General features: G+C 38.0%; 1 protein-coding gene across 1 annotated transcript in view; it reads right to left on the bottom strand.

Annotated features, from left to right (window-relative positions):
* The window catches only part of LOC122797851, an 875,220-nt gene that overhangs the window by 130,140 nt on the left and 730,645 nt on the right, over positions 1-14,435 (bottom strand). Inside the window, exons 11-13 of the mRNA XM_044066372.1 lie at positions 13,759-13,809; positions 10,453-10,503; positions 1,285-1,335 (exon numbers count right to left, since the gene is read on the bottom strand). Coding sequence (XP_043922307.1) covers positions 1,285-1,335; positions 10,453-10,503; positions 13,759-13,809 — 153 coding nt within the window. The remainder of the gene's footprint in view (positions 1-1,284; positions 1,336-10,452; positions 10,504-13,758; positions 13,810-14,435) is intronic.

Raw genomic sequence — 14,435 nt, 5'->3', positions numbered from 1 at the left:
CTGTAGTTATGCACTAGTGAGAAGCCCTTGGGGGAAAAGGATCCATCCACCCTTACTACTTGTGTTTTATTTGGCACACAATTTGTCATTCAAAGAGTTATGTAAAGATTTACATTTAGCTGAGTGAGTTTATTAACTATGGCTGAAAAGGGGATGGTCTTGAATGCATAGTCATGCACTGTTTTGCCCTCATCCATTGCTTCTGTAACTTTTTTGAAGAGTTCTGCCTTTGACAAATGTAAACTGAGGTCTTATATCATTGTATATTAATCCTATATTGATACCTTTTTATTTTATTTTACATTTGTTTACTGGGAAAGTCTGATGTGTAACAAAGCCAATTCTCAGTGAAGCCTGAGAAGAAATGCTTCAGATGCATTTTCTTGTTCCTAGCATTACAGATGAGACTGGTCAGGCTTGCAGGTCTATGATTTGCTGGATGCATTGAAGTCTCACGTTTGAGCACTGGAATGAATGTGGCTTTCCTCCATTCATCTAGTGTGAGATCTTTTAAGAGTCTGATAATGAAAGACATGTCTAAGGGATCAGTCAACTCATGCTCATGCTAAAAAGTAAGCAAACTTTAATCTTATCTGTCAACATAGATGTATTGCTCTTGGTCTCTGATAGTGCTTTGAGATTGGTAACTGAAGACATGACTGCATTGCATTTGTGTGTATATGATCTGAGAATACAGGAGGAGTGAGGGTTTGAAGCTTGAGCAAAAGTTATTTTCTTGTTAATCGTGTATGATCTCTCAGTCTGGTATACAATATCATTTACTTTTAGCACTGTACAATGCTGGACATTCTTTTTGATATTCTTAATATTATAAAATAAAACTGTGTTGTCCTGCCCTATTTTCTTTCATTTCTGGCTTTGGATTCTATGATTAGTGCTTAAAGTTCTTCCTAACTTCTTGGAAACCAATTATTTTTGTTTTGTCAGAATAATGTCTCTTTGGGAGTTCATTAAAACAAAATGAAGAGGATATAGAGAGGATATACGATACTCCATATATAGGGTTACTGGGAACAGCACTTGCTTCATTCAAGTGTCTATCCTTGACATTCTCATCTCTAGTTTGTGTATCCACTGGAGATTTTTTTTCAACGTTGGTTAGAAGTTGTATCTTACATTTCTTTTCTGTCTTTTATACATGTTGTCCATGCTTCTTCTAGATTGGGTTTCAGTTTTGGGAATCTATATCATTTCTTTGTTAAAAGATGGAATGAATAAATACTTCTATGTCAAAGAAGTGAAACAGAAGGTAAAACTACTTACTGGGAGCATTAAAGGCTGCAACACTTTGAGCTCTGCTGACCATTGCAGCACCTGCAATCAGAAAAAAGGTTTTTATCACTGAGAAAGCAAAACATGAATACCTAATATCATCCTTGTGTTGTATATTCTTGGTAATATATGGCATAACAGTTTATACACCTAAACTGAGGAATGAGATAATCTGGACAGAAGGGTGCATTAACATCTGACTGCAGGAAGTTTCTTGTAATGTTTACCGTGTCACACATTTTTGTAAGATAAGAATCATTACCAGGAGTTACTGTATATGTTGATAACAACCCAGATTTCTTCCATTTTCAAAACCTTCTGTAGCTGCTTGATTAGAACAAAAGCATGCCTGTTCAAAGGTATACACAAGACTATCAATATTCCAATTCTCATCATATAGTGCTCTTGACTCAGGTCAGGAGAGCATGTTGAGCAAATACTAGGGAGGGGATCCTAATGCAGCAGTTTCAATGACCATGTTTGAGGAGATTAAAGGCTCATTACTTTCTGCAACAATGAACAAAAGTAAACAGCAGATATTAGCCTGCTTTTTATAAAATTAAAAAGGGAGGGGAAAGATAAAGGTACATTAGATAGAGACAGAACAACCAGAGTGAGGAACTGAAAGTTCAAAGAAACCAAAAGAGTTTTATTAAGATTAACTTCAAGATTGCAGCATGCCATACAACAAGCACTCTCCAAGCACACAGACCCGTGAAGACAATTCACTTGTATAATCCTAAGCCAATGCATACACAAAATGTTCTTTAGCACTGCTTACATCCCTACCCTAATATTTTCTGCATTTATTCATGAATGAATCATTGCTCTTTACTCTACTTTAGTGCTGGTGATATAAATATTATAGAAATACCTAAACAATATGTTAACTGGAGTGTTAAATGTCTGTGTATTCCAATGTGAGGTACGTGATTATAAGCCTGAAACTAGAAATATGTATTTTTTGCTAAATACTTTACTTTTTACTATTTATCTCTAATATTACACATATTTATAGAATCCGAGTTTCAGAAGCTCATAGGTACTGACTACATTGTTGATATTTGAGGATCTTTACCAGCCTAGCCCTGAATTCCATCTGTGTTTTTAGCCTTAGTTATTTAGTACCCAAGCACCTACATTTTGTGTATATCTTGCACAACCACAGTTGAGATAATCTTTTAGTATTGCATGAAAACCAATGTATAGCAAATATGAATAACCATAACAATGGATTATGTTATTTATATATTCTTCCTGTCCATCATAGACAAGAATGAGAAATCCAGAGGAAAGAGAGTTTCTAATCCGTGCACTGACAATAAAGTTGTAGGAAGTAAGTAAAATGTTTAACCTCACATGGACAGGAAGTTGGCTTAAGGAAGTGGTATTCTTTATGAATCATATCTATCCCTCATTAATAATCTATTCAAGTTGCTCTAGAACAGGGGTGTCCAACCTTTTCAGTTGCAAGAGCCGCATTGAGTCAACAGAAATGGTCTGGGGGCAAACTGAAGAGCAAAAAAAAAGGTCTCTCACATACACTGAAGAGCAAAAAAAAAAAAAAAAAAAAAAACAAGACCCCCAGGTTTATGTGGACTAATATAATACAAAGTCGACCCACTGGCTACGTTGTAGGTAAATTTTTAACAATAAATAAAGTAAATTAATAAATGCAACTGGTGCAGTGTCTGTGAGGCTCATATCTGTGTTACACCCAGGTGCCCAAAGACAGCTGTTGGAAGGTCCACATAGCAATGACAGTCAATGTTATACTTTTTTTGTGTGTATATTATACACACAAAAAAATAACAAACCAAACTGAACAGACAAACCGAAGATCAAGACCACAATCACAAAGCAAAAATACAAATAAAAGCTTCAAACCACTTCACGAGTAAAGCTTTCAAGTGAAAAGTCCTTTCTCAAAGCATTAACACAAAACTCTTGTTCAGTTATTTAAATATGTTCCCAGAGAAATCATACTATTACTTAATTAATTAATTAACGATAAAACATTTAAAAACAAAACATTTAAAACACAGCCAATAATTAAGCCATAATAGAGAGTTGATCATTCAGCATTATTTGCCAGAAATGTCTAATTTGCATCTGATACTGAAAAAAAACATTTGCATTTGTCATTTTTCATATTGCTTCTTCAGTTGTAAGCATTATTAGGTAGTGATCTTTCAAACTTAATCTGTTCATATCTTGTAGAGCTGTAAAAATGTGTATCATCTTTTTTAATGAGTATAATATTCTCTCATTTTATTGACTCTAATTGCTTTTTAATGATACCTAGGATTTCTATTCTGTTTAATTCATGTTCCACTTTACTCCTGAATACGACAGGTACATTTTTCAGTGCTTGACTTACTGCCACTACCTCAGGTTTTATTTGCATGTGATATGGTCTTGGCAAGAATCCTAGATCTGTGAATAAATCAGCATAACCAAACAGCATAGTCTTGCAAGGTACCACTGCTATGGCTCTGCACAATTTGTGTCCTGTATCTGTGACACTGATTTTGAACACATGCAGTGTTCTTTGTTTTGGCAGTGTGGTTTTCACTTAATGCAAGTCACACAACCCACAAAATAATAGGGACAATCATTTATTTAAATGTAACTAGTTGAAAATGAGACTTTGTATTTCTTTACTAACATGTCAGCAGTTTCAGAAATAATGGTGACATGTAGCAGTCAGAACAGGTTAATAATGTATGCACTCCTCTCTTTCTCTCTCTGTCTCTCTCAAGTACTGAACAGAACAAAAACTTTAAAAATATCTCCTGATAAGGTGCTGCACTGTGCACCAGTATAATTGAGTTTATTTCTTAGTTACTAGGCATGTGGTCCAGTAGAGCACTATGGAACCTAAACAAACTTTCCAAGAGCCCCAGAGCACAAAACATCAACTACTGCATGAGTCAACTACTGTTCCCCTTAACTAACCTCCATTGCAAAAGCAAAGTACATATTTATGCCCTTACAATTGTTATCCTACAAACTTCTTAATTTTATATGAAGTAAAACAAACTCCTTTAAACAAGAAAACATAAATCATATCTGGATAGTGCAATAAAACATGCATTTATGTGTGGATCATTCCCACAGCCCAACAAGATCAGGGTTCTCCATCCAGAGCCTCATAATTATATCAACTAACATCACAGCCATACCACCATGATTACAATGAATAAATATCCAGAAACGTGCCCATTTGAGTGTGTTGATGCCTTTAAGTAAAACAGCATTTTTACAAGCCCCATACCCTCTACTTTATTGCCATTTAGACTAGAGATCACCCTTTACGTATTCCAAACAAGTTAAAAGATCTTATTAAACTCACAAAATTATTTACCTTACCTTTTGCTATGTTAGTGTAACTGTGAAAGGCGATGTCCATCATAGACAAGAATGAGAAATCAAGTGTAAAGAGAGTTTCTAATCCGTGCATTGGCAATAAAGTTGTAGGAAGTAAGTGATATGTTTAACCTCACATGGACAGGAAGTTGGCTTCAGGAAGTGGTATTCTTTATGAGTCATATCTATCCTTCATTAATAATCTATTCAAGTTGCTCTAGAAGTTGTGGTCTGCAAAGGTAGTACTTATGCCGCTATTGAAATTGAGGATTTATAAAAGGTGTGAAAGGATGGGGAAACTCTACATATCAGAAAGAGATTTCCTTTTTGCAGCCTTTAGGAAGTCAGAAGAAGAAGTACTGGGTTTTCAGGCAGTGACAGCAGCCATTTTGATTTAATCCCTTGGTTATTTCTTGATAAAATGCAGTGGTAACTCAGGATAAATCTGGTATTTTGGACATGTACATGCATATGGCGCATTACATTCAATGATGGGCCTATGAGTGCAGTGTAAAGCAGAATGATAACATCCCTGGATTTGAATGTCATATTATTGCTAATCAGTTGTGGTTTAAAAAAAAATTTCCTCACAGCAGTCGATGTATGTTGTAAAAATGTCCACTGATTGGACCCTCACAACTGGGTTAATATTCAGGAGATGTTTTTCTTCAACATAATAGTTGCAAAGGAAGTTTTTCTTTGCAACGAATACATTTATGCACTTTTAGTTTTGAAGCATGCTTTGTGCACCAGCTATTTCTGCCAGGATTTACTGAAAGTTTTTGACATCTTTTGGAGTGTTCATGATGGTGCAGACTTTATAGTCATTAGGAAACTTTGTTAGCCAGAAACCTTAATAATTTGCCTTGATATCTGAGAAGTGGATGACAAAAATGGGATACTGAGGATAAAGCCCTGAGGTTATGCACTAGTGAGAGGCCCATTGGTAGAAATGGATCAATCAACACTAACTACTTGAGTTTAATTTCTCACACAGTTTGTCAAACAAAGAGTTATAGGTTCATAGGTAGGTTCATAGATAGGTAGTAGGCTGTCTGCCCTAGGGCATTTGTAAGCCTTACCAGAATGTGTAGGCTTTCACCTCCCTTTTAGACTAGATTCCTAAGCCTCTGTCCAGCAGGGCCATAGAGGTGATCCCAGGAGTAAATTTACGATTTCCCATCCACTCATCAAGTATTCTCTTTAAGAGGGTCAGCAAGGGGCTATGCCTAACATGGACTGGGATTCTATTCCAGAGTGAGGGAAGCCTCTGGGATATGAATCTATCCCTCCAGCATGTCCTATTTATTGTTGTGCTGAGGTTTATATGCCTGGAGCCTGGAGCTCTAATGGATTTGTTTTTTTTTTTTTGAGGTGGAGCATGTCCATTAATTCCGGGTTAGACATGGCCTTGTATGTCAGGCAGAGATTGCCTTGGAATAGGCGGTAAGCAACTGAGTAGAGCTGGAGTTTCTTTAGTCGAGCTGCATAGGGCATCTGTTTGAGGCCCACGATCCTCTTGGTGAGGTACTTTTGAGGTCTCTCCAGCTGTAGAAGGTGTCAGGTAAGGTACATCCCAAATGGGGCATTGTACTCAATTATGGGCCTGATGAGCGATGAGTAGAGGGGCACAATGACCTCTCTTGATCTAGATGTGAACCCTTTTGTGATTAGGTGAGCTATATAGAAGGTTTTTCTAACCACTTTGGCAATGTGATTGTCAAAGGAGAGGTTACTTTCTGCTTGGGTCCCAGATCCCTAATTACTTTTTCCTTATTTAGTGGATTACCTCCTATGTGGTACTTTGTGAGCACTTTGTTTTTCCCACAGGGGATGACTATGACTTTTTGGTATTTAGCTTGAGACCATGGTTCTGACACCAGGTATCCGTCTCTGTGAGACCCTTCTGGAGGATGCTTGTATCAGCTGGAGAGTCAATTATGGCTCCCAGTTTGCAGTAATCTGCAAACTTGTCAGCCACAGTCCTCCTGTGCTTGACTGTACCTCAGAGAAGTATATACCGAACAAGAGGGGTCCCAGGACTGAGCCCTGTGGGACACCACTTGTAACTGGTTTAGAGTCGGACATGGCACCCCCAACTCTGACCATATGAGTTCTATCCCTGAGCCAATTAGCAACTCATCTTGTGACATATGGGTTGATATTTAAGCTGGTAAGCTTATTTATGATGCCAGAGTGGGGTATTGTGCCGAAGGTATTTGCGAGGTCCAGGTAGGCTGTGTGGACTACATTTCCCTCATCTATGGCTTTGGTAACTGTTTCAAAGAAGTCAACTAGGTTTAAGAGGCAAGATCTGCCCTTAACAAAACTGAATTGGATAGGGTCCAGAGCCTGGAGGTTCCCAATGTCTTTGTTTATGAGATCGATGATGATGCACTCCATAGCCTTGCAGACAAGGCTAGTCAGGCTTATAGGGTGATAGTTCCTGGGATCCATTGTGGTACCACCTTTGTGGAGCAAGATTACTGTTGCTGTACGCCATTCTTTGGGTACATAACCTGTGGTAAGGCTGAGTTGGAACAGTGAATTTATGTGCGGGTTTAGTTCATTTTGGAGCTCGCGTAAGAAGCAGCCCAGGATACCATCCGGTCCCATTGATGCTGTGTTTTTTACTTTGGAAAGGGCTACTTTTACCTGTGTGTCTGTGATGTCTGGGGAACTGCATTCTTCTGGGATAGACACAGGCCCTTTTGGGAGGGAAGGGGGGTAAAGTTTGCACTGAACCTGTCTGCCAGGATATTGGCAATGTCTGTGGGTTCCTTGTATTTCGTGTCATTTTGCACCAGCTCAGAGCAGATCTGAGAGCTGCCACCCAGATTCTTGATGTAGCTAAAGAAAGCCTTGTGATTATCTTTAGAGTCTTTGGCAATTTTTCTTTCGAAGCTTGCCTTTGATGATTTTATGAGGGATCAGAGTTTCTTGCTAATACTGATCAGGGATGTCTTCCCTTTTGGGGATTTTGCCCTATCATGTAGTAGTTTCCTCCTTCTGTTGTATAGCTTATTTATGGCTGGGGTCCACCAAACTGGTCTCCTGCTTTTGGAGGAGAGAGTCTTGGTTTTACTTGGGATGGCACGATCCATGCATTCCTGTAGGTGCTCATAGAATGCATTTGTAAATTATTCTGCTGTTTGGGTAGCATTTTCCATTAGCCTGCGGGCTTTGAAGCTTTCCACCTCGGTCTTGAGAAGTGTGAAGTTTGCTTTTGAGAAATTTTTCACAGTGGTTTCCTTGGCTGGGGGTGGGGTCGGGATGTGGATGTCCATTGTGATTAGTTTATGGTCTGATCTTACCAATGAGGGGTTTACCTCAGGTGTGAAACATTTAGCCCTGATGTTGGTGATGACCAGGTCCAATATGTTGCCCCCTCTTATGGGAGTGGTGACTAGTTGTTCCATGGCATTTGAGTTTATAAACTCCAGGAACCATTGGGCAACATAGTTGGGACTCGAGTAGTTATCCCAGTCAATGTTTGGATAGTTGAATTCCCCCAGTATCATGGTGTTTGGTGAGACCTTCATATTCTCCAATGTTCTCAGGAATGCCGAGTGGGGGTTCTGAGACAAGGTGGGTGATCTGTAGCAGGCTACAAACTGAAAAGCAGTTTTGCCCACTGTTAGTTGCACATGGATGATCTCCGATGCCTAGTGCAGTGTCACTAACCTGGAGGTGTGGGTATCCTTGATGAAAATGGATACTCCCTTGCCTTTAGTATTTCGGTCTGAGTTCTGTGGCTGAAATGTATGGTATGAGTTATATCCTGGTAGTGCTGGGGTGCACTCTGGAGCCTTGAACCAGGTTTCTGTTACTGCACAGATATTGATTTTCTCTATACTGAGGAGTGCCTTGAGTGCATGCATCTTGAGGTTTAGACTTCTGGCGTAGAGTAGCATTACACTTAGTTTTTTGTTTCTTGTTTTGTCAATGGAGGTGGGTTTGTCTTTTGAACCTTGCCTAAAAAAGGCACTATGGGGTTGACAAGAGCCTTAGCCAGTATTCGAAAGCCTAAGGGTGACAGGTGCAAGCCGTTCCTAGCGAAGCAACGTGGCTTGTCGAGCATGTCATCCCAGGCTGACAGACACTGGATCCCCTTTGAATGACACCAATAGCTTAGCCAATTGTTAAAATTGATCATTTTGTCTTTATACTGTGGCATCATTCTTGGTGAGGGCAAGATGCTACTCAGGGTCAGAGTCATACCGGCTTGGGCTACATGATCAGAGAGCTCCACTATGTCTCTTTTCATGTAGTCCAGGGAGGTACATCTCAGGTCATTCACACCAACATGGACAATGACAGAGTCATATTTGTACCTGCTGTGGAGTGACCTGAGTGCTTGTGTTATGTGGCAGATCCTGGTACCAGACAGGCAGCTTGCAGTGACCTTTTCCTTGTTCAGTCTGGTGAGCGAGACGTCAGTGTGCCTGACAATAGAGTCTCCTATTACTAGTGTATTTGGTGTGGCATTTAGCCTTAAGGGCTGCGACTGTGTGGCACACTGAGTTTGTGAAGTATGTGATACGTGAAAATTGCTACATAAAGATTTACATTTGGCTGAATGAGTTTATTAACTATGGCTGAAAAAGGGATGGTGTTGAATGCATTTCTATAGTCATGCACTGTTTTGCCGCATCCATTGCTTCTGTAACTTTTTTGAAGAGGTCTGCTAGGTTAAGTTGTCAGGATCTGCCTCTGACAAATCTAAACTGAGGTCAACAGTCTTTAGGTTCCTTGTATCCTTATATATTAATCCTATATCAATACGTTTTTATTCATTTTATTTAACATTTGTTTACCGGGAAAGTTCGACTTGGAACAAAGCAGAGGCCAGGGGAGAAATGCTCCAGATGCATCTCTTTGTTGCTAGCATTACAGATGAGACAGGTCAGGCTTGCAGGTCTATAATTAGCTGGAAGCATTGAAGCCCCACGTTTGAGCAAGGGAATGATTGTTGCTGTCCTCCATTCATCTAGTGTGAACTCTTTATTGAATCTGATACTGAAAAACATCTATAAGGGATCAATAAACTCATGCTCAGGCTAAAAAGTAGGCAAATTTTAATCTTATCTGGCACCATAGATGTATTGCTCTTGGTCTCTGATAGTGCTTTGAGATTGGTAACTGGGAGACACGAGTGGGTTGCATTTGTGTGTATGTGATCTGAGAATGCAGGAGGAGTGAGGGTGTCACACTCGAGCAAAACTTATCTGCTGGTTGATTTTGTATGATCTCTCAGTCTGGGATGTGATATCATTTCCTCTTAGTGTTGTACAACGGTGGACATTCTTTTTGATATTCTTAATATTATAAAATAAGATTGTGTTGTCCTGCCCTTAGCTGGCTATTTTCTTTCCTTTCTGGCTTTGGATTCTATGATCAGTGTTTAAAGTTCTTCCTAATTTTTATGGAAAGGAATTATTTTTGTTTTGTCAGAGTAATGTCTCTTTTGGAGGTGATTAAAACAAAATGCAGAGGATATAGACAGGATATATGATACTCCATATATAGGGTGTCTTTTAACAGCACTTGTTTCATTCAAGTGTCTATCCTTAACATTCTCATCTCTAGTTTGTGCATCCACTGGAGATTTTTTTTTCAGTGTTGCTTAGAAGTTGCATTTTACATTCCTTTTCTGTCTTTTATACTTGTTGTCCATGTTTCACTAGATTGGGTTCTAGTTTTGGAAATCTATATTATTTCTTTGTTAAAAGATGGAATGAATAAATACTTCTATGTCAAAGAAATGAAACAAAAGGTAAAGCTACTTACTGGGAGCATTAAAGGCAGCAACACTTTGAGCTCTGATGACCATTGCAGCACCTGCAATGAGAAAAAAGAAGGACTTTATCATTGAGAAAGTAAAACATGAATAGCCAATATAGTCCTTGTGTTGTATATTCTTGGTAATATATGTTATAACAGTTTATACTTCTAAACTGAGGAATGAGATAATCTGGACAGAAGGGTCTATTAATGTCTGAGAGCAGGAAGTTTCCTGTAATGATAGCTGTATCATTTAACATTTTTGTAAGATAAGAATCATTACCAGATGTTACTGTATATGTTCATGACAACCCACATTATTTCAATTTCAGAACCTTTTATTGCTGCTTGATTAGAACGAATGCATGCATGTTCAAAGGTATACACAAGACTATCAGTATTCCAATTCTCATCGTATAATGATATTGACTCAGGTCAGGAGAGATTTGTGAGCAAAAACTATTGAGGGGATGATAATGCAGCAGGCTCAATGACCATGTTGGTTGAGATTAAAGGCTCATTACTTTCTGCAACACTGAATAAAAGTAAATATCAGAAATGAGTCTGCTTTTTATGAAAGTAAAATCGGCTGTGGAAGATAAAGGTACATTAGAGACAGTGAGAACAAGCTCGAGTGAGGAATTGAAAATAAAAAGGAACCAAAAGAGTTTTATTAAGATTAACTTCAAGATTGCAGCATGCTATACAACAAGCACGCTCCAAGCACAAAAAGACGTGAAGACAATTCAATTGTATAATCCTAAGCCAATGCATACACAAAATGTTCTTTAGCACTGCTTACATCCCTACCCTAATATATTCTGCATTTATTCATGATTGAATCAATGCTCTTTACTCTGCTTCAGTGCTGGTGATATAAATATTATAGAAATGCCTAAAAAATATGTTAACTCGACTGTTAAATGTCTGTGTATTCCAATGTGTGGCACGTGATTATAAGACTGAAACTAGAAATATGTATTTTTTCTAAATACTTTGCTTTCTACTGTTTATCTCTAATACTACATATGTTTATAGAAACTGAGTTTCAGAAGTTCATAGATACTTACTATGTTCTTGATCTTTGAGGATCTTTAATAGCCTAGCCCTGAATGCCCTCTCTGTTTCTAGGCTTAGGAATTTAGTAGCAAAACACCTACATTTTGTGGCTATCTTGCTTAATCTTTTAGTATTGTGTAAAAATCCATGTATAGCAAATGTGATTAACTGTAACTGTGTATTATGTTATTTACATGGGTCTTCCTGTGCATCTTAGACAAGAATGAGAAATCCAGAGTAAAGGGACAGTTTCTAATCCATGCATTGACAATAAACTTGTAGAAAGTAAGCGACATGCTTAACCTCACAAGGACAGGAAGTTGGCTCCAGGGAAGTGGTATTCTTTATGAGACATATCTATGCCTCATTAATGTTCTATTGAAGTTGCAGTAGAAGTTGTGGTCTGCAATGTGAGTACTTGTGCCGGTAATGAAATAGTGGATGTGCAGAAGGTGTGAAAGGGCGGGCACACTCTGTATGTCAGACAGAGATCTACACTTAGCAGCCTTTAGGAACTAAAAAAACAAAGGTCTTGGTTTTCAGGCAGTCAAAGCAGCTGTTATGATTTAATCCCTTGGTTTTCTTCTTGATAAAATGTAGTGGTAACTCAGGATAAATCTGGTATTTTGGACATGTGCATGCCTATGGGCATTACATTCAATGATGGACCTATGAGTGCAGTATAAAGCAGAATGATAATGTCCCTGGATTTGAATGTCATATTATTTCTAATCAGTTGTGGTTTAAAAAACAATTTCCTCACAGCAGTCAATGTATGTTGTAAAAATGACCACTGATTGGCCCCTCACAACTGGGTTAATATTCCGGAGATTTTTCTTTCAACGTAATAGTTGCAAAGGTTTCTTTGCAAAGAATACATTTATGCACTTTTAGTTTTGAAGCATGGTTTTTATACCAGCTATTTGAACCAGGATTTCCCGAGTGCTCTTGATGTCTTTCGCAGTGTTGATGACGGCGCAGACTTTACAGTCATTTGGAAACGTAGTTAGCCAGAAAACTTGATAATTTGCCTTGATATCAGAATTGGATGCCAAAATGGGGATACTGAGGACAAATCCTTGCAGTTATGCCTAATGATAGGCCCTTGGGGGAAAATTATCCATCCACCCTTACTACTTATGTTTTATTTGACACACAGTTCTGCCTTTGACAAATGTAAACTGAGGTCAGCAGTCTTTAGGTTCCTTATATCATTGAATATTAATCCCATATTGATACCTTTTTATTTTATTTATTTTATTTAGCATATGTTTACTGGGAAAGTCTGACTTGTAACAAAGCCAATTTTCAATGAGGCCCGAGAAGAAATGCTCCAGATGCATGTTCTTGATCCTAGCATTACAGATGAGACTGGTCAGGCTTGCAGGTCTATGATTAGCTGGAAGCATTGAAGTCCCATGTTTGAGCACTGGAATGAATATGGCTTTCCACCATTCATCTAGTGTGAGATCTTTTAAGAGTCTGATACTGAAAGACATGTCTAAGGGATCAGTCAATTCATGCTCATGCTCATGTTAAACAGTAAGCAAACTTTAATCTTATCTGGCACCATAGATGTATTGCTCTTGGTCTCTGATAGTGCTTTCAGATTAATAACTGAAGATGTGACTGGGTTGCATTTGTGTGTATGTGATCTGAGAATACAGGAGGAGTGAGGGTTTGAAGCTTGAGCCAAATTTATTTGCTTGTTGATCGTGTATGATCTCTCAGTCTGGTATGTGGCATCATTTACTTTTAGCACTGTACAATGTTGGACATTCTTTTTGATATTCTTAATATTATAAAATAAAACTGTGTTGTCCTGCCCTATTTTCTTTCATTTCTGGCTTTGGATTCTATGATCAGTGCTTAAAGTTCTTCCTAGTTTTTTGGAAACCAATTCTTTTTGTTTTGTCAGAATAATGTCTCTTTGGGAGTTCATTAAAACAAAATGAAGAGGATATAGAGAGGATATACTATACTCCATATATAGGGTTACTGGGAACAGCACTTGCTTCATTCATGTGTCTTTCCTTGACATTCTCATCTCTAGTTTGTGTATCCACTGGAAATTTGTTCAACGTTGGTTAGAAGTTGTATTTTACATTTCTTTTCTATCTTTTATACTTGTTGTCTATGTTTCCTCTAGATTGGGTTCCAGTTTTGGGAATCTATATAACTTCTTTTGTTAAAAGACTGAATGAATAAATACTTCTATGTCAAAGAAGTGAAACAGAAGGTAAAACTACTTACTGGGAGCATTAAAGGCTGCAACACTTTGAGCTCTGCTGACCATTGCAGCACCTGCAATCAGAAAAAAGAAGGATTTTATCAATGAGAATGTAAAACATGAATACCTAATATCATCCTTGTGTTGTATATTCTTGGTAACATATGACATAACAGTTTATATGCCTAAACTGAGGAATGAGAAAATCTGGACAGAAGGGTACATTAACATCTGACTGCAGGAAGTTTCCTGTAATGTTTACTGTGTCACACAACATTTTTGTAAGATAAGAATCATTACCAGAAGTTACTGTATATGTTGATAACCCAGATTTCTATCATTTTCAGAACCTTCTGTAGCTGCTTGATTAGAACGAAAGCATGCCTGTTCAAAGGTATACACAAGGCTATCAATATTCCAATTCTCATCATATAATTATCTTGACTCAGGTCAGGAGAGCATGGTGAGCAAATACTAGGGAGGGGATCCTAATGCAGCAGATTCAATGACCATGTTTGAGGAGTTTAAAGGCTCATTACTTTCTGCAACACTGAATAAAAGTAAACAGCAGATATTAGCCTGTCTTTTTATGAAATTAAAAAGGGAGGGGGAAGATAAAGGTACATTAGATAGAGACAGAACAAGCAGAGTAAGGAACGGAAAGTACAAAGAAACAAAAAGAGTTTTATTAAGATTAAGT

The sequence above is a fragment of the Protopterus annectens genome, chromosome 3.part1 (assembly GCF_019279795.1).
Source record: "Protopterus annectens isolate FY-2018-M chromosome 3.part1, PAN1.0, whole genome shotgun sequence".
NCBI classification, from domain to species: Eukaryota; Metazoa; Chordata; order Ceratodontiformes; family Protopteridae; genus Protopterus; species Protopterus annectens.
Note: the sequence above shows the minus strand (reverse complement) of the source record. Positions and strands in the feature narration are given on the sequence as shown.